At 34.5% G+C, this 21,488-nt stretch overlaps 3 protein-coding genes across 3 annotated transcripts; 1 reads left to right on the forward strand and 2 right to left on the reverse strand.

The window, feature by feature from the left end:
* Positions 1 to 65: 65 nt before the first annotated feature.
* On the reverse strand, positions 66 to 11,027 carry Ack (activated Cdc42 kinase). The gene is made up of 12 exons (XM_065344078.1): positions 10,647 to 11,027; positions 8,658 to 8,769; positions 7,533 to 7,804; positions 5,184 to 5,375; positions 4,871 to 5,093; positions 4,488 to 4,790; positions 4,179 to 4,402; positions 3,882 to 4,108; positions 3,320 to 3,589; positions 2,047 to 3,233; positions 1,812 to 1,951; positions 66 to 1,283 (listed from the first exon to the last, which is right to left on the reverse strand). Exons 2-12 carry the CDS (start codon positions 8,751 to 8,753, stop codon positions 1,178 to 1,180), a joined length of 3,240 nt encoding a protein of 1,079 aa, XP_065200150.1. The 5' UTR covers positions 8,754 to 8,769; positions 10,647 to 11,027; the 3' UTR covers positions 66 to 1,177.
* A 464-nt stretch (positions 11,028 to 11,491) lies between these two features.
* LOC135831519 (E3 ubiquitin-protein ligase SHPRH-like) lies at positions 11,492 to 17,136 on the forward strand. The gene is made up of 17 exons (XM_065344077.1): positions 11,492 to 11,904; positions 11,976 to 12,085; positions 12,167 to 13,156; positions 13,228 to 13,380; positions 13,476 to 13,680; positions 13,760 to 14,033; positions 14,108 to 14,207; positions 14,271 to 14,510; positions 14,584 to 14,906; positions 14,989 to 15,159; positions 15,237 to 15,382; positions 15,458 to 15,687; positions 15,770 to 15,931; positions 16,008 to 16,274; positions 16,358 to 16,465; positions 16,542 to 16,699; positions 16,777 to 17,136. The coding sequence occupies exons 1-17, from the start codon at positions 11,718 to 11,720 to the stop codon at positions 16,931 to 16,933; spliced, it is 3,981 nt and encodes a 1,326-aa protein (XP_065200149.1). The 5' UTR covers positions 11,492 to 11,717; the 3' UTR covers positions 16,934 to 17,136.
* Bet1 (blocked early in transport 1) lies at positions 16,735 to 18,019 on the reverse strand. Its single transcript, XM_065344097.1, has 2 exons — positions 17,681 to 18,019; positions 16,735 to 17,592 (listed from the first exon to the last, which is right to left on the reverse strand). The coding sequence occupies exons 1-2, from the start codon at positions 17,691 to 17,693 to the stop codon at positions 17,252 to 17,254; spliced, it is 354 nt and encodes a 117-aa protein (XP_065200169.1). The 5' UTR covers positions 17,694 to 18,019; the 3' UTR covers positions 16,735 to 17,251.
* Between the last annotated feature and the right edge of the window lie 3,469 nt (positions 18,020 to 21,488).

Here is a 21,488-nt window from a genome sequence, read left to right on the forward strand (position 1 = left end):
ATTTCCTATCCTCTCCTCCAACCCGAGGAAGAGGAGCAAGCGCAATTCTAACAACTTCAAATAAATACAAAATATTCGTCATTTTTATTACTTAACAATTGGATATATTTTTACAAAAATCAACGTAACATGAATTCAAATTTCAACGTAAAAAATAATAATAATAAATCGTTGCTTCATATGCATTGTTCAGCGAATAATTCACAGTCAAATTTATAACTCAAATTACAATACACAAATTGGAAAAAAAATCTAGAGGTATAACATTATTTTTTCAACACCATCAAAAGTACGTCTAAAAAATCCATAATTACAATAATGATGTGGCGTGTTGATCAGTATCTCACAAAAAAAAGATCAACATTTTCAATTATTACTACCTACGAGTACGAACATAAAAGTGATATTTTTATAAAATTTTAAATTATTCAAAACCTCAGCTCGAAAAATAAACGCGGTTTTGCTTGAAGGAACGGAAATGAAAAAATTCGCACCAGTTTCATGAATTTTGAGCAAGTTTGAAAAGGACAAAAAATAAAATTCAAATCAGGTTGCTCAAACTCGTGAAAGCATTGGAAGAAATTACATACAAAAAAATGAACACTAAAAATCGTAAAAATATAGAATGAGATGGTAACAATTATAATACTTACTAACTTTAAAAAACAAAAAGCACGAAATACTATATACTAAAGGATGAAAATACTGCTTAACTTTCATATCATTATACGTTTAACAAATACTTTTTTTGGAAAAGAATTATAATGTATATTGAAATATATCTACTTAATTCAAAGACAAAAAATGCAAGAATACTTATTATGACTAAACACATTAATTAAATGGAGAAAAAAACCAAAATGACAATAAGTAATTGGTAGTAAATTATTTTGCACTTTGTGGCAATACATCACAGGGAATAAAATCGTTACTTTTATAAGATGCACTTATTCGATACAAATAATGTTAAGAGTATTCAGACAGCACTTTTATCCGTTTCGTCCAACATTTGATAAATATCACAGAAACAACATTGAATTATCTTAGGAAAAAAAAAATACCTACTCAAACAATAAAATGAAATGCATTATAGGAATTGCAATAAAAATTCGTTGTCCGATAAAATTCAAAAGTTAAAGTAGATATACAGTCGAGCTACAATCACAAGAATTGAATCTTAATCAGTTTTGATCATGTCGAGTATTCGACTTGCAGCCATTTCCACGTTCCAATTGGATTCGTCCAGTGCTCTTTTGCAATTTTGTTTTGAAACTAAACCCAATCTAGAAATTAAAAAAATTAATTCACAAGTGATTAGTACAATCAACCTCATTTCATAAAATTAGGTATACGAATTTACGAAAATGTGTAGTGATACATCGATTCCAACTAATTTGAGGACGCGAGTGTTAAATTCGAATATTTCTTCATTTTTCAGATACAGCCTCTTGGTAACCTCAGTCCTCGCTTTTTTCAAAAATAGACTAAATTTTTAGAAATAAAAATAACCTTATTTCTCGAAATTCGATTAAAACGCACACTTTTATATGGTGATCGAAAAGCTGTCAAAATTTTGCATCACTCTCGTAATTTTTGCTCGTTAAAATCACGATAAAAAGCCAAGATTTTTTTCGACACTTCATCATCCATATGAAAACACTCGCGTACTAGAAGCATAAAATGCTGCCAAAATAAATTTTTGATCCCTTCACTTTCCTTTCCTTTCTATGTCAAACTGGGTTACACGTTTCAGGGCCATTTAATAATACCAAATAATAACAAAATATCGATCATCACGTACGTATACACACCTGTCAAGTTTCTCAAGCTTAATAAAACGGCTGGCGGAATGTATATCCCAATCACAGGCGTTTAATGCTTCTATACATTCTTCTTCGTCGGCACTTCCTTCAAATTCAGCGCATAACCAGGCAATTTTATCTTTAGAAGGCTGAAATCACGAAAGAAAGTCATTTTAAACCAACTGATACGTAAGTACATAAGATACTTCGCAGGATCCTAAAGAATAACAAATTCAATACGAACCGAATTATTTGACACTGGGTATCTGCTATTTGGTTGCACTTCTTCGGATATATAATTATAATAATTGCATTCGTCGGCAACCGAGTCGTAAATATTTTTAGATTGAGTTTCTGGTATCGTATCTTCTTCAGGTACACAATCGTAGACATTTGGCACATTGTTGATCACTCTACCCCCGTATACGGGGAAGGTAGACCTACTATAGTTATTTTCAACATCATTCGACGATTCAGCTTGGTCATACCTGTATAAATCACTAGTATCGTATCTGTTCGAAGTGGCGGTATTTTCAAACACGCTAGCGGAGTAATTTTGCGTATTATCGTAAATATTTCTACTCGTTGATTTGGTCAACATTGAGACTAATTCTTTATTGAACGGAGTTTTTTCGTATTTATCTCCGACATCTTTGTAAATATTATAGCCGTCATTTTTTTTATCGGCTTGAATATTACGTTGGTCAGTTATCCACATCTCACTGAATAAATTCTCCGTGCCTTCGACGAAATTTGAATATCGTTGACCTTCGAGATACGAATCACCTCCATTTTCAGTCACAGCTGCGCCACCGCCATTTATATTTTCAACTGATACGGAGTTAGTTAATCCTTTGGTGACGTTGTTTGATAAATTGAACGAATTAGGTAGAAAAGCACTCGTTGGACGTTCGATGGGTTGGGAATTCGGTGACCTAGGTGACCACGTATTTGAATTTGATTGCGAGGATGAAGATGGCATAACATTGGGAGGCTTTTTCAACGTAGATTTATTCGATTGAGGAGGTGGCCTTAAAGTAGGATACGTGGAATTCGCAGTCGTTTCGTCGATGACGAGTCTTTTTTCCAATTCGAGGATAAAATTAGTATCTGGTTTCTTGGTCGTTGTAGTGTCATTAGTAGTATCCGATGCTTCGTATCTGTTTTTCGAGCCATTCGATAAAGCGATATTAGATGAGCTCGCTGTGTTACTCTTGATACTCTCCAAATTACAGTATTTAGCGGAAGCATTTTCAGTCTCGGTTACGTGAGAGTAGTAACGAAAAGAAGGCGAGCTGTTGATATGTGACGTATCGAATGGATCCTCGTTTACAGTTTTACTCATGCTGGTATTATTGAATTCGGATAAATTATTGTAATAAACTGACGACGCAGCAGGAACGTTTTCTTCGGCGGTATAATCGTCATATTCTGAGAAATATAATACAATAGGGTTATTATTATTATTCTGAAGTGACACACTCGCAAGAAAAATTTAAAATGAATTTTATTATTACCTTCTCCTGGAATAGGCAGATCCAAGATTGACACCGTGGAAACGACTGGATTTGATTTTTTGCTCGTCGGATGTTGAATGGAAGTACACAGATTACTGTTTTTTTCATCAGGCGAAGAGATATCTACTAAAATGCCTTCTCTATTACCGGAAGGAGGAGAAAGAGGTGACTTTGGACTACTCGATTGTTTATTATTCGGGTTCTCATTTTTTAGTTTGAAATAATTGAATTGTTTTTGAGATGACATGGTCAACGGCCTGGGACTGTGCTCTGAAAAATGTAAATAGGCGATTATTGAGCCTGCTGCAAAATATGTCGACAGCATGTCTCAGAATTTTGTCTCAATGGTATAATGAATGCAATTTTTTGAGTTGTAGCTTCTTTTCTTTCGATAAACCACTTTTGAGAGAAATAGGCACTGGTTTTAGACCATGAAACTGGTTTCAAAAATTCAAAAGCAAATTAAATATTCAATTTGTTGATCTTCGTAGCATTATATACCACTGAGATGATTTTTTTGAGACACACTGCACCCCAAATATATTATTTTCGATGGACTTACTTTTTTTACGATCAGACAAAGGTGATGTGAAGTTCATAAACGAACTCCCAGAGGACGAGGCTACATCATTTGTTAATTTTGATTTACGAAACTGAAGATCTTCGATGGTAGTCGGATTACCCCACGATTTTCCATAGAAATCTCCATGACCGGTGTGAATAAATGAATGTCTCAAAGGTTTACTTATATCGTCAGACTGTTTGGGCCGCATTGGATCCAAAATACAGCTAAAAATTGACAATTCTAGTCACATATTCCATTCTTATATTTTTATAACTATTTGAAATTAATTTGTACCGAGGGAATAGTCCGATTAAAAACGATCGTAAATTTTGTCCTCGCCAGTAATAAGATTCAGGGGCTCCTTCTATAACGACGATTGTGTCGCCTTTTTCTATATCCATCGGTTTGTCAATTTCTTTGAAATCTTGCGAGGCTTTCATTACTTGAGGTGTAGAAGTTAAGAGACGTTCGCGTATCGAATCGAAAGACGGCCGATCACTAGGATTTCTCTCCCAACACTAAAAATATAATAATTTCATACCGAATACATTATCGCATTTCGAATAAATCTCCCTAGTCAAAGGGATGGAAAAGTAAAATTACCTTCATCAATAATTTGTACAGTTGCGGCGGACAAGCATCCGGCAAAGGTAACCTTTCACCAGCTTTATCTACTTTTTGTAAAATTTGAGGTCCATTTAACCCCATCCACGGTTCTTCTCCAAAAGTGAACATTTCCCATACAGTCACACCGTACATCCAAGCGTCAGACGCGTGGCTAAATTGTTTGGTTTTCAAACTTTCCGGAGCACACCAAGGAAATGGAACTCTTCTACGTTCAGTCATAATATAACAGTCTTCTTCTTCAGGTATCGCTCTCATTAATCCAAAATCTCCTATTTTAACCTATAAAATTAAAATTACGTCAATTCTCATTCCAAAAAAAAAAAAATATACCATTTTTCAAAAATCAGAACTACGATTACCTTATCAACACTACACAATAGTACATTTCGACAAGCCAGATCTCTATGCACAAAACGTTTCTTTTCTAAATACGACATTCCAGTAGCCACTTGCAGAGCATACTCCCATAAAGATGTAATAGGTACGTGCTGACACTGCTTCCTTAAATAATCACGGAGGCTGCCCAAAGGAGCCAATTCAGTTATCATCATCATTGGTTTGGTTAAAATTATACCATACAGTCTGAAAAAGAGCAGCAATGTATATATTTAATAAAATCTGCAATGGATTACATATATCGACCTCGCGTAGTTCTTCCAAATTACTGTTTACCTTATCAAATGAGGATCATCAAGCTGATGCATTGATTGTACTTCTTTGACAAAATCCTCCATAATACCAGGTTGCGAAAGAGCATCTTGTTTCAAAACTTTAACAGCTACGGGTATCGTTTTACCGGACGGTGTACTCCATTCGCCTTTACGAACAACGCCAAAAAATCCATCACCCAGTTTAACTGATAGGCTGAAAAAGTAAACAATAATAATGTAAACAATGTTGAATAAATATTTGATATTTAAAAATAGAATAACATAAACTAATTTATAAAGCTGCGAAAATAATGTGGGACGTATTTTCAAGGCTGCAGAAATACTGGAAAATGTTTTCATTCAGTCTATTGAGTTGATAGGATTTCTAAGGCTAGAATTTCAACTGCGTAATAAAGAATAACAGGCTTCAAAATTACAATGAAAAAAGTTTTCGATCGATCTGGGAAGTGAAAGTTTAGTCTTTGATGGACAGAATGTTCAAATTTTTGAAAAGAAAATTTTGGATGACTCTCGTATTCAAATTTTTAATTTTTAACTGCTTGAAAATATTCGACAATACTTCTCTTTTACAAAAATGTCACATTAACGTTTTCAAACTTCAACCCCCTCAAAAAAGGTTTCGGGGATGGGGGGGGGGGTCAGAATTGAAAAATAAGGCTATTTATACTTGTATTTGGCATCTTTGAAAACACACTAATTGATATATCACACGACATGAATTATTTTTTTCAAATTCATCCAAAATTGGCGGGAGAGGGTGCTTTTTTTATTGAAAGGGTCAATTTCGAACACAATATTGAGTTCAAAAAGTTACCAAAACATGATTTTCATTTTTTTTTTCGAAATTCAAAATTAGGTAGGATTTATTAAAACGTAGATGAAAATTGACACCAACTCAACATTCGGTGCATATTCTGAAAAATCTACATATTTTGAAAATGAGCATTCCCACAAAAGAAGGGTAGTTCCCTTACCAAATTTGAGTCAAAATTTCAGAAAATAAATTGAAGTACATAGGTACGTGATACTTTGATTGATATGTTTTTGAAGACGCTGAACCCCTTTTAGATCCTCCCTTCAAGGTCCTTATCCTCCCTCCTACCCATGGTCCAAACGACACATTGAACATATGTTTTTAAGGATGGTGAACACGAAAATGACCTTGGTCTCTTAATTGAACCTCATCTCCCTACATCCTAAGTGAAAATTGTAAAAAAATAACATTTAATCAAGAGCGACATAATGAAAGATCAAAACCTTGACCGAATTGATTTGGAATTTCTACGGCGACGAGTCGATTTGATCATTTTTCAATATTTTGACTCATCCCAAAAATTTCATTTCTGGCCAAAAATCACACTAGTAGATAATCTCCGGCAGGAATTTGCTGAGATGGTAATGGATTTATGAAGGTGGAATAAATTAAAATTTAGTTGAGAGCTCTGAATTCAGATCGATGAAAAATGATGGTATTTGGTCATTTTTCAAGTATCAAGCACATGAAACGTTTTCGCGTCAAAAAGAATGCGGCCATTTCAATTGATTTCTTTCTAAATCTTTGAAAATGCTCAAAAAAATTTTGATTACGAGAGCTTTGAAAATTTATGTTCTCAAAGAATATGTAGATAAGAAATCGTACGTATTGTTAAGATCGGTACGAGACACCTCAAAATATTTCCTTGTACGTGTATTATTCTATAAACATCGTGAAAACTTCGGCTCAACTTTTCAATTCATTGTTTTCAAATAGGTCTGTGGTTTTAATTTCACAGCAAAATAATATCATTTCTAAATCAGCAACAGAGATAATGCGTGACTTATACATAGAATTGATGACCATATGAATAACTAATATTCTCATCATATCAGTCAATACGAGTATACCAATTTATCATGAAACTCAATTTACCTAGTTTACACCCACTTTTATGACGTAGGTACTATACTACGTATTAACAAGTAACAGTAAGTATACTGTACATCTGCTTTTACAGCATGACAACTGACAAGGGTACGAAATTTCAGTTAAAATGAAATCATCGAAATTGTTATCAATTTTTCAACTCGTGATTATTTTTTTTACAGCGATGAATCATACATCGATAGTACTTTATTTAATATCTGAGGTTTCCAGACATCTGAAACACATACGCAAAAGTACTCCCGATATTCTCAGAGCCTAATATGTATACAGTTGTTTTGACCAGAAAATCGCACACCTACATAGAAATTTCATTTAAAAAACTCAACCTTGAACACGTATCAACAAGTCAATTTGAAATATTCAACCACAGGACAGGACATGTGACACGAATTGCGCTAATTTATTACCAGAGTTACTTCAAATTACCTGACATCTTTTTCTTGGATAAGACACGTAAGACTGTTGGCACCGGTGGCATTTGTCGAAACGTCAGACGGCTTCTTAGTCGTTCCATTCCAACTGTTATTTTGTTTCGAATTCGACGGTACTGGAATTATTTTATTTATGAGGTTACGTTTCCACTGCATCGTCTTACGCTTCTTAACCGCTTCCAGCAGTCTTCGCGCTGCGGGCTTTCCCATGCCTATGTTCTCTAAATCGGAAGCTTGTACGAAGTCGAAATGCGATAATCTGGTAACCTGTTGAAATGCGATAAAATGAATTTCGGGAATTCGAAAAATAATTATTACATCGTAAAATGCATTTCGTATTTTTATTCATCGCGAACAGATGGATATCTTTCAATAACATGTATTTTTATTTAAAGACGTAATTTTTTCCAATTCGTAAGATTCGCTTTTTATTAATTATTTGGAAAACATCGAGTTGGTACTAAGAAATCGTAATCGATGAATTATTAATAACTTCGTTTCGATGTTAATTACGTTAAAATGGACGGGGAAAATACCCATCAAAAAAACTAACGTATACTCGTACATCGGTAATTTATGAAAGTGATATTTCCAATAAATACGTATTCTTTCAGGTATAGAAATGTCAATATTCTAAGTGCAAAAAAAAAAAAAAAAATACACCTCGATGTAATGCAATGACAGAACACAATGCACGTATTATGAATTAAATTCAAAACAACGGTTGTTTCTTTACACGGAAATAATAGTTTCATAATGGTTAATTACTTCATTTCGACTTTCCGAGAAAGGAAAAAACACACACACACATGTACTAGAAACACTATACGAATACACGTTATGTTTGCATGGTCCTGGATCGAAACGATGGAAAAAATAGCATATATACTAATCCATTTTTTGAGGTAAATAATAATAGGCAGATCAGCAATTAAGCTGTACAAAAGTTCATTTAAATTCAAAAAAATTTCACAAGTATATCAATAAATATTTCGATTTTGAATTACTTTTGTAAAACATACTAAAAATCTGTTTTCAATAAACGAAAATCTTCGAATTCTGAGAAGCCACAACACGTATCATTCATTAAAAAAAAAAAAAAAATAGAATTCATATTCACCTGCAGCTCATTTCGTATCCGAGATGAAAACTGTTCCAACTGTACGTCTTGCAGTATCTCACAAAGCCACTCAATATCACTGACATCCTCTGCCATGTTGACTGGTAATATCCTATAAAAATTTTAATAAATTTAAATTTACCCTATAACTGTACGACATACATATAATAATTCAATGTTAGGTAGGTTCTTGGGCTATTATTAGAAGCAGATCCGAATTTCAAAGTGTAATTTAAATATTTATACTAATGTGCTCCTAACAGGATAAATTAATATAACAAAATAAGATACATCCGGTACCAATGAATAGAGGAAAATTAAAACTTGAAATACATTGCACCTATTGTTTATTTAAGTGACATACCGACGAGATATCCGCTTAAAGAAATTGTTGGTAAATTTTACGACTATTAGGAATATAGAAACTTGTTATTAACACCACAAATACCAGTGTAGAATGTGGATACAAAATGTAGTAATTGCGATAATTTCTATGTCAAACGAGTATATATTCCAATACGCAATCGTTACATCATTTGCCCACCATTTTATGGCAATGACGACCGACGACGAGTCCCCTTACTGTGAATTTTTTCAGCGAATCATCAACTTTCGAAGAGATTTGATGAATCTGCGTGGTTCAAATTTGAAGAATTTCCTATGGTTTTCAAAAAGGTATTCATAAATTTTCAATTGGTTCAGCAAACAGAAGATGAGAACAGGGAGATTGAATTTCATCTCAATGTAAACTGAAACCATCAGTTTTAAATGTGATATGAGATGAATGAGAGTGTTTCTTTCTATTTGATACTACCTTTGGTCACTGCCTCACAGGTTTCCTATCTTCGTAATCCTACATACGAGTTTTCCTTCTCAGTTCTCTCCATCAGATCGATACAACGAAACAATACCAAACTCATTAAGTTGGTATTATGCCTATTTACGAATTTCTAATCACACTTTTGATAAGAAAAATAACAGTTCATGGCGTAAAATCAAAACAGAATTACAAGTTATCTTGAATCAATCAAAAAATTACTCATATCACTTTCCATGCAAATCGCAAATCGATTAAATATCAAACAATCGTGTCGGAGGTCTTTTCGATTGTTAATTCTATTATGCTTAAATGCACCTAGGTCGCTCTACTTCATATTACTCATTTGTAACACAACCTTTACCTATCTGTTTCACAGTGATAAATTTTGCAAATAGGAAACTATTTATCAAGTTTTGACCATTTTTTAAAATTGGATACCAGATTCGAGTTCATTCAGAAAAAAAGTTGTAGTGAGTAAGATGATCTCAAAAATTGAATTCCGATGTTATCAAAAATATCAAGTTCATTCGAGTTCAACTGCTCTGATCTGACGTTATATTTTTTGCATTTGGAATCTATTTAGCAAAATTACATATATGAATCAAGATAAACCAATCTGATCACACCAGAGGTTGAAATAATATGTAAATTTCACCAATGAATATTTTGTTAGTCCTGAGAATTATTTTGTAATGTGTGCCCGGACTGATAATGAGTTGAAATGACGCAGCCAAGGAAGCGTGATCAAAATATCAAGTTCAATATCTTAATTGCTTTCTTATATTTGGTTGAAAATAAATTTTGAAGACACCCTTCGCTGTTGAAGGGTTAATGGAATCACACAATAGGTAGAAGTACACACGTCAAACACAATGCCATTCAAAGTCGCTGCATAGCTGCATATTAAGTGCATACGCAGGAGTAGTAAAATAAACAATGCACATAGACTTGCATGAGTAACAATACTACTAGAAACAATAACGAAATACAAATTCCAAAATCGCATTAATTTCTTACACAATGCACAGGTGAGAAATGAAAAATCTCAAATGATTGAATCGGGCGTAGATCACCTGGGTGGATCGTGAGTTTTGAGGAAGGTCAGGAGCTCAGCAAAAATAATTTACATGCGGGTCAATATATCATAGAAACTGAAGATTTTAACTCACTTGAAAAGTTACAGAACTTCTGCGAATGTTTGAAATGTACCAAGTAGATCACATACGCTCAACAATGCAGAAAGATTTCGAAGACCACATGATTTTTGGAAATTTGATATCTCGAATAACGCGGAACAACAGGAAAATAACACGCAAAATTCATCTACAAATTTACTCGATACGAAAATGAACACATCTCTCGTTTCGATCGACGCCTCAACGACGGTGCGGGGACTAAACCGAAAAGCGAAAACATACGAATGTAACGTAAACTAATGACGAATTACGTAAAAAAAAATTGTGGGGAAGGCCTGGGGGAGAAATTGAAAAAAAATTGTAACAAAAACAAAGCTAATTTGCACCTTTTGTCGAATGAACTGTGAAGTGTGAACATAAACTGGAAAAATTTCATGGGGTATTGGAAACAATCCAAAACAGTAAACACACACGATGTTGAGTTGAACCAGCTGATCGTATTCAACTTCAACTCACCTGCTGTTGTGTTTCCAGCTTTGTTGTGTTGACGTGTTGAATTTTACGTCATTCATGAATTTCTGGAAACGTCAAACGCCCGAACGGTCAAAAATAAAAATGTCAATTCAAATTTCATTCTGTATTGTTAGCGTTGAGTGTTTAATTTAAACTTTTAACCTCAAATTAAGTTATCTTGCAACTTTATTTTATCTTATCGCGAAAAGCATTAATGTTTACAAATGACAAAAATATGAAAACAAAAAGTGTTTCGAAATGGGCGAAAGTTGAATGTGTATAAAAAAGTTGAATGAAGCACTTCATTGGAAATGATTCATCATTCCAGTTTTACTACATAGTACCATACAAAAAAATTGATTATTTAAAAATGTAAACAAAGACCTCAAAGACCTAAACAAGTAAAAATTCATGGAGATTGTAAAGGTACAAACCAACATTTTTCTCATCTTAGTGATGCAGTTGAATAACTCGTGGTAAATTAAATGTCGGTTTTTGATCGTCAACATCCATCTGTTGCGTAGTTACTTTGTTGGACAAAAACATTCACGTCGTTGAAAAGTATCTAGTTATCAGTTTCAATAGGTTAACATGGCTCATTTTGACAGCCACCAAACAATTCAGAAATTCTTCTATGAAACAAGCCGCATTTCAAAGTCTTTGGCTACTGAAGAAGTTCCCATTGAACACTCGCCGTTATTATCGATTCTGAGGCCATACCAGCTCGAAACCGTCAAATGGATGACATGGAGAGAATTGCAAAGTTCTCGTGTTAACAGTAAGCTTGTTTTTTGATACTAAAAATATAAATTCAAACAATCTATTATACTTGATGTTTTCTCTTTGTAGTAGGTGATTGGCGAATAGATACGCCATTAGGTGGCATTTTAGCTGATGAAATGGGTTTAGGAAAAACTGTTGAAATGTTGGCGTGCATTTTGGGACACCGAAAGAAGAAGGTATGATTATGTTATTCTAAGAAAATGTTTTGTTTGTGATGACTTGACCAACATTTATATTCCATGTTTCCTTCAACGCAGAAAAACGAAGACGCAGAAGAGATCGATTCTTCCCTTCAAATGAATTCGACAATTTCATCGTCGGAATGTACGAAAGAAACTATCGACGATAGCGATATTTCACTTCCTCTCAATTCATCCGAATTACTCGATACGGGCAATGAAACAGCAATGTCCCTGGATTCATCAGTTTCTTCTTCAGATGGCCTCCTAGAAAAGACATCGTCATCCTGTGTTTCTACCGAATCAAATGGACGGAAAGCTCAAAAAAGAAAGAATTCAGAATACGATTCACCAGTTCTAGAAAAAAGACCAGCTCTCTCATCTATAAAAATTAATCGAACGATGAAAAAAAAGATGAAAGAATTATTAAAAGAGTATTTTGATAAATTCAAACGACACAGTTTACGGAAACATTCCGTTGAAGAGAGTTTCATCCCCATGTTAGATATCAGCTTCAAAGTCATTATACTAAACCGATTTTATAACGCGTTTAAAGATCATTACTCCAGACAGCAAACTTGGGGATTTCTATTGACAGAGTTCAACGTCGATGATACCGAAAGTATTGGATACTCTGTACTAGAAAGAGAAATGCGAAAGAAAATGTCGAAAAACGAAAAATCCACCGATGATTTTTCAGATGCGGATTTCATGAAAATAACAGCGTATATCGATGAATTTTTAACCGAAAAAATTATGCAGAAATTTGAAAAGGATTTTAAAAACATATTGGCTTATAGTTTACACTTGGATGCTGGAAATGATACTGTTCTGTTCGATGGCGATGATGTAGCTTGCAAATGCGGATCTGATAAAGCACAGGGCAAAAAGATCATGTGCACGAAATGTAATAAGTTTCAACATTTACTCTGCGTGGGATTAGATCATACTTTCGATAAATTCGACGAATATATTTGTCCCAATTGTTGGATTAAATCAGATTTGATAGAGTCATCGGCTACCTTGATCGTGATTCCATCGATGCTTACTCTTCAATGGAAACAAGAAGTATGGTTGCTTTACTTTTATCACAGAAAGGTAATATGATTAATCTGATCTTTTTTTTCTTCTTTCGACAGATCAAAAAACACGCTGCGAACTGTAATTTAAAAGTTCGAATTTACGAAGGAGTCAATAAAGATTACATGTTACCAAATTTACTCGCATCTTACGATGTAGTCATTGCCAGTTTTGAAACGTTGCGTGCTGAAATTAATTACGCTTCAGAAGTGGTAATTGTTATGTGTATTTTCAAATACGAATATTTGACTGAAATCACCTAAAACGTGTTAAATTTCCATTATTCGTCGTTTTTATTTTCATTCAGGTGGATAAAAATCAACGCTCGTTACGCCAGATCAAACGATATTCAATTTTTGGCTCACCTTTAACTTGCATCAGCTGGTGGCGTTTGTGTATAGACGAAGCACAAATGGTGGAAAGTGCCAACCATGTGAGTAAAATGGTCAGTCATCTAAAAGCCGAATATCGTTGGGCCATCACCGGAACACCAGTAGGAAACTCGCTTAAAGGTAATTCTGATAATTGCTTTCAGTTATTCAACTGTTCTAGTTCGTAGAATAAAACTATCACGTATTTTATTATTTATAGATTTATATGGATTGACTACGTATTTGGGTGTGAAGCCTTTCTGCGATTCGTATCAGTATTTTCAAGCATTACTTTATGGCGATCAATCTCTTCTGCACCTTTTATTCGCTCATCTTATGCGCCGGAATACGAAAAGTGAAGTGAGAGAAGAATTGAAGCTACCGGATCTCAAAACCGAAATCAATTGGTTGTCTTTTACACCCGTGGAAGGATATTTTTACCAATATACGCATTCCACTATCGAAAAATTATTTATGCCGAAAATTGAGAAAATGTGAGGAAATTTCAAGTTGATGAGAAATTTGCTTGACATTATTCATGCTGACATTTTTTTGTATTTTCTATTAGAAAAAATTTGGATCAGCGTTTGAGTAAAGCTTGTCGCCGGACTGCGGAGAGTGTTTTAATGCCCATGGTATCGTTACGTCAAGCTTGCGTTCATCCCCAAGTATGTTTCGAACTTCAAACTTTTTTCCTCAATTACATTTTCTAAAAATTATATTCATTACAGGCTGTTAGTAAAGAAAATTTCAATTTATCGAAAACTACAACTATGGAGAAATTATTGGAACAACTGATTAAGAAAGCTAAAACCGATTGTGAAGATATTTTGAGATTGTATATCATGAATATTCACGGCGCTGCAGGAATTAAAATTTATATGGCGCAATTTTCTGAAGCAGTTTCCTTATACAGAACGGTGTTATCTAAAATAAAACAATTCGAACATCTGACTATTGATGATTTTCAGGTTGGTAGTCATTTGTAAGAAAAATAGTTTGCCCATAGATCTTGCAGAATAATAATTTATCGAATGTTTTCAGGTGTTACATGCGATGCATAATCTATACGAAACCGAAGCTAAAGATAATGACATTACTTTAACTAACGAAGAACAAAACATACCCGATCAAATAAAGGAGCTTCAACAAAAATATATTGAAAGAAGACGAGAACCGGTTACCGTTTTATTGCTGAATGTTGAGAAACATTCCAATGAAATCGGGAATTATCTCAAAGATTTCCGTCTAGCTTCATTTGATTGGTGGTCAAGAATGTTCAATCGTCTGGAATTTGATGAAATGAGAACTCGAATTTTATCCGAATTGGATAAAATGAACTTGACTTTGGATAACATTCGAGTATTGTAAGAACTGTGATGTTATGTACATTTATTTTACGAAGAGATTATGTCAAATTTTGCTATTCAAAACCTTGCACTCTTGCAGACTGTCAACTAAGAGTCGTCTTAGTGAAGCGCTCAAATATTGGCTGAGTAAGCTAGAAGATAAAAGAATACTGACTTACTCGTTTTTGGAAAAAATTACCAAACACACTGAAGTCTCAACTCTATGCGATGCTGCTGTCGAGTGTCATTTGAGACAAACAACTGCTAAAAAGTAAACTGAAAATATTTCATATTATTTTTCCTATTTAATGTACGTACTTAATATCCTTATTCAATTTTTTTTTGCAGAGCTTGTTTACTTTGTAAGATGGAAAGTGTCATGATGGAGTACGAGAACATTTTATTCAACGGAAAAATGAAAAAGAAGCAAGATGATAATGAAAAAGCTAATCCTCTAAATTGGAATATGTCTGCTTTCGAGTGTATTTTGAACGGTTCGTTTCGTTGTTAGTTTCGCACATCACTAATTTAATTCAACTTATCATTAATTTTTGATTTACTTTTTTCAGCCATTCTGAATCATGCCCGAGCCGTATATACCAATAACGATCTTACTCGTGCTGCTGATCACTTGAAAGTATTGAGTTTGTTGAAACGGGAATTTAAAACTGTTCGAGCGACGTGGACCAAACAATGTGATCTTGTTCATAGTTACGATGAAGTTGAAATGGCAAAAAGTCGTTTCGATGCAGTTTGTGGCGCCACAGATAAGCTAAATAATCAAAATCCGTTATACCAAGTAAACTCATTTCCTTTACCAGCATTCTTGTGTGTTAAGATGTTAAGAAGTTTCTCAAAAATCATTTTTTCGAATCCATTAGGGCCAATATGATACGTATGAAGCGGCAAGTATTGTAGCATATTCGAGACTGCAGTCGAAATTGGGATCTTTACATTACTTGATGAATTTGGAAAAAAATTATTCAGATAAAAACTTAGCGAACGAGTGCTGTCCAGTTTGTCAACTTTCTGCAGATGAAAGAGTAATCCTCCATCGTAATTTTCTACATTTATTTTGAAAATCTCGGTGCTAATGTTTTATTTTTTCCTATTTTTCAGAGAGGAGTAATGTCGTGTGGTCATTTTACCTGCTTTATTTGCATGATGACTTTGATAGATCGCAGTAACGGCTCTAAAGTTCAATGTCCCATTTGTCGAAATGCTGTGTCGATTAATAATATCACTTATGTTCATGGAGGAGGAAATGCAAGTGCGAATGTAGGCGAAATTCAGGGAAATTCTTCGGTTAAAATAGATGCAATTACCTCGAAAGTGTTGGCGTTGAAGAAAAATGATCCGGGAGTAAAAATATTAATATTTTCGACGGTATGTACCTGTATACTTTGATTTTCAGATAAATCGAATTTAACTCAGATATTTTGTAACTAATCAATTTTTCTTCATTTTAGTGGGATAAAGTTTTGGACGTGATTGAACAAGCTTTTAAAGAAAATGGAATTAAATTTCAAAGATTTATCGGAGGAAAAAAACAAAGAACTTGTATGAAAATGTTTCAGGTACACGACTGATCTGATTTAACTTTGTAGTAATATCTTTTGAAAGAGTTGTTTAAATTCAACTTTCTTTTCACAGGGAAATCAAGAAGTTACCGCTTTACTAATACGTTTACATTGTGGAGGCAAAGGGCTGAATCTAACTGAAGCATCGCATATAATATTTGCTGAACCTGTGCTGAGTATTGCTGATGAAAAACAAGCTATCGGTAGGATTGATCGATTAGGCCAAACAAAGTACGTATTTCACAAAAAATCATTTACTTCTCTCGTAACTTCAACATCATTTAATGTTTTTCACTCAATTTTTACAGGAATATGGTAATTCATAAGTTTATAATGAAAAGTACAATAGAACAACATCTGCTAGAAATGAACGAGGCGATACAGAAAAATAATGCCGAAGTTAGCGAATTAACGTTTCGGGATTTGAAAGAACTGTTCATAGCTTCTGCTAATTCGAATGGTTGAAAACGATTATTCTTAACATTTAATTAATGTTGCAATTTATCCGAACAATATTTATAATTTACCTCGATGTTTTGTATTTTTGTTATAATTTTCGTTATCCAAGTGTGAGTTCCTGTGTTGAACAGCTGATATCAACAACTTGATTTCAAGTTGCTATTTATAAGTTTTTTTTATTACGCACAATAAATTACTCCATTTTCAGATCTGATAATCGTTCATTTTTTTCAAACATCGCGTATACAATTATTAAATAGGAAAATATAATCTGTACCTACAGATGATTAAAACAAAACACATGAGCTTGAAAACTAGACCATGTCATCCAAGCTTTATTACAACATATAAAACAAAGAAAACGAAAACTGCAAATAAACATAAATAACAAATATAATAATTATGCCTGCCTTTACTCAGTCTTATCACTTTATTCAAAGTATTTCCTAAGAAACCATACGTTTTATCAAAAGCATCTTCCATTTCACGAGTCATACGATTGTGTTCTCTCACCTCATTGCCTATATCAATGGTTAACGATTTCAGAGTACTTATCCTTTCACCAAGATGACTCGCCATCTCGTCATTCTCCTGTTCGATGCCATCTGCCGCTTCAGAAGGCAGCGCACTGTAATTATAACCGTGAGCTCTCCGCATTTGTTTTTCTGTTGAATGAAGCACATACGATAAGCTTAGAAAGATCACCAAAAGAATAACAGTAATCTAACGAGTCAATTTATCTGAAATATTTACCTTTTATGCCCATCAATGTACAGGAATAATCGAACACGTAGACAGTTTGGATATGATGCAAACATCAATCCGAACTACAGGAGAAAGGGAAACATAGCACACGAAAATGAATTATTCTCACAATCAGTACAAAAGTTCTTCCTTCGTCTTGGTCATAAAAAAACAGAGAATTATCTTTGAAAATTACGTAAAGAAAAACAAAAAAGAATCTGTCAACTTCTTTTTACGAAATTATTTTAGGTATTTTTCATTTTTTGATAAACAGGTTCCATTGATACGGCAAAAATTAAAAATACAGCAGGAAACTCGTCGACCGTATATAATGGACGAATAATTCAAATCGCAGGAAATGACCTTTGACTATATATACATGGACTACTATCTTCATTGTTGCCGATGAAGCCGAAGTAATAGAGGTACTAGATCGGGAGCATCGGGAATTTTCATGCGCGCGCAGGAATTCCACCCACCCTCGCACCTTCCAATCACGGTGAACCACGGAGCGACGAACACCCTCCTACGTTCCAACAACCGCTACGCTCGTTGCAACGAAATCTCGCGCATGCTCAGAGCCCATGTCCCGATCTAGTACCTCTATTGCTTTGGCTTCACGATTCCCATTCAACAACAATAGGAGATAGCAGTCCATGTATATATAGTCAAAGGAAATGACGGCCACATTTTGGATGCAGAATCCTGGAAACGTTCTGCACATGCGCCAAACATGATGCTTACGGCGTTGGTGGAGAGAGAGACGGGTCTCTGGTACAACCCACGTTCAACCAGTACACCGTCTCTCTCTCCACCAGCACCGTAAGCGTCATGTTTGGCGCATGAGCAGAAGGTTTCCAGGATTCTGCATCCAAAATCTAGGCTTCACATTTTGTCATTTTTTCACCGTTGAATTATTCGTCCATTATATACGGTCGACGAGGAAACTGGAAAACTAAACACGGAACAAAGTTTTTTTTAGCGCCATCTATAAGTTGAATTTTTTATTAGTCAATATTTTTGGATTTTCAATTTTGTCGTTTTTGTCGCATTGTCGCGTTTTAATTTTTGAATTGATCAGTTGATCGCCAGCTGCCTTCTGTCCTGTCCTCCTTTCCGATAATATTTTGAAAAATTATCCTTCCGGTTGAGTTCCGGTCCGGCAAGGGCAAAATAATCAATAATGCAAATTTGTACTTCGTAGTTCGTAGAGACATGATTCATTTTTGGAGAATAGAATATTGAAAGAAAACATTGACGGAATTCAGATGTCGGAAATTCGGAATTTCTGAATAATTCTGATTATAAATCAAAAAAATCAAAATCAATAATAAAACATAAAAGACAAGAGTCAAGAGTGGTAGGTATATTAAACAATATTATAAAAAGAATGCGAGCGCCAGCCGCCAGCAAAAACTAAAATAACTCTCAAGTACGTAGGTAATAGGGTAATATCTACGTATGGGGAAAAGGGAAAACAAAATCATAAGGAAAACTAAAATAAGTAAATCTAAATACTGGTAAGGTATTGGGTATTTAAGTACATACTTTGAAGTTTGAATTGAAAATTGAATGTTCAGTGTGAAATTGAACGATGTAAAATTTAAAATATAGACACTGGACCTGCGCTATAGTTTAAAAGTTTAAGTTTACTCTTTTTGGAGATGCCGATCTTTGTAAGAATCCACAATGGAAAAATTTCTGTTTGTCTTTGCAGATGTTCCACTTCATTTCACCTTATAAAAAATATAGGTACTCATTCAGATTGTTTGAGATGGAAAACAAAAATTTTAAAAATGGTCTTTTTGTCACAAGTCGAGTTTTGTGGGGTTTGGGAGCCATTTTGAGTCTGTACACCCATACTTCAACTTTCAAAAAAATTGCCCAAAAATGGTCGAAATATGTGATTGGGCAACCCCAACTACAATTCTGGGAATCGTCATTTTTTATGAGTTTTGGCGCGATCTGAAGTCTGTAGAGTCTGCGCAACCAAAAAGATACCTATTTCTCAGGTCCAAAAAAATTTCACAAAAATGGTAATAAAATGAGATTGGGCTGTTACAACTTTTGAAATCGTCTGTAAGCTGTAACTCGACTTGCGATTACAAAAGACGATTTCCAAAGCTGTAGCTAAACACCAGCTGCCCAATCACGTTCGATTTTTCCGAGTTCCATTTTTATACAATTTTTTTTAAAATTTTGTACCCAAAAGATACATATCCAATGGGCTCTATGCCTGCTAACAACCAAGATTGCGAAGTACAATTTTGGAAACACGTTTTTTGGATGTATTTGTGACCCCCAAACATCATATACTATATTAAAAAATTTTGCATTGGTGCGCCGTGGTGAAAACTCGGAATAATGTATCTTAGGGGGTGGGGGGTGAAATGGGAACTTTGAAAAAAAATAACTATTAATGAGTAGGGTATCGTTTTCATATGATTCGATACCGCTGAACACGAATATGACGTCAGATTTTCTGCTACACTCACCTAGCCCTCTCCAGAGCCCCTCAACTCTCTCAATTTTCAGTATTTCTGAAATGAAGTTATTTTGATGACATTAATGTCGTTTTCATATGATTCGATACTGCTGAACACGAATATGACCTCACATTTTGTGCTACACTCACCTAGCCCTCTCCAGACCCCCTCAGCCCCCCTCAATTTTCACTATTTTTGAAATAATCAAGCTATTTTGATGACATTGGTGTCGTTTTCATATGATTCGATACTGCTGAACACGAATATGACCTCACATTTTGTGCTACACTCACCTAGCCCTCTCCAGAGCCTTCAGCCCCCTCTCAGTTTTCATTATTCGTTCTCGAGGATTGATTTCAAATAAGAAATAGCTCGGTAATTTTGTTGTATATCAAATTTCTTACAAATTTTGTCCACCAACTCCCTCCCGACCATGTTAAGGGGGGATGAGGCCTCTTAAAATTGTTTTTTCAAAAAAACATACAGTGCTAAACTAGTAACCCTTTCTGTAATAGTATATGAATTATTGCATGGAAGAATAATAAACACTAAGGAGGGGGGTGAAGGCTCTGGAGAGAACTAGGTGACTGTAGTAGAAAATCTGAGGTCATATGAAAACGACACCAATGTCATCAAAATAGCTTGATTATTTCAAAAATAGTGAAAATTGAGGGGGGCTGAGGGGGTCTGGAGAGGGCTAGGTGAGTGTAGCAGAAAATCTGACGTCATATTCGTGTTCAGCGGTATCGAATCATATGAAAACGATACCCTACTCATTAATAGTTATTTTTTTTCAAAGTTCCCATTTCACCCCCCACCCCCTAAGATACATTATTCCAAGTTTTCACCACGGCGCACCACCCAGTAAGCATTGGAATGTCACAGTGACATCACATAATATCACTGCGGAGATGTGTAATATCACTTTGTGATGTCTCTGAGATTAACTGGTGATATAAAATGTACCCATCAAAATGGTCTCACAGACATCACTCAGAAGGGCCCAGTGACATTTTTTAATGTCACAGAATGTCACAGATATGTCACCAGGAAATGTCTATGCTATATTATTGATGTAAATATTTCTAAAATATTCCCATTGAATGTCGTTGAAATACCAATTATTGGGGTTCATTTGAATTGTGAAAATAATAAGATGTATTTTCTGCAAAAATATTCTCTTCTCTCAACTCCTGAAGTTTGGAGTTGAAATTTGAGGCTGTTGACTCCGCCACATTCGGCAGTCTCCAGCGCCCATCATTAATGAGGGCAAATTCGCATGAGGCAGTATCTTCCTTATATACTAATTGTCAACATACTTTATCTGCGAG

Source organism: Planococcus citri, chromosome 1, assembly GCF_950023065.1.
Source record: "Planococcus citri chromosome 1, ihPlaCitr1.1, whole genome shotgun sequence".
Lineage (NCBI taxonomy): Eukaryota > Metazoa > Arthropoda > Insecta > Hemiptera > Pseudococcidae > Planococcus > Planococcus citri.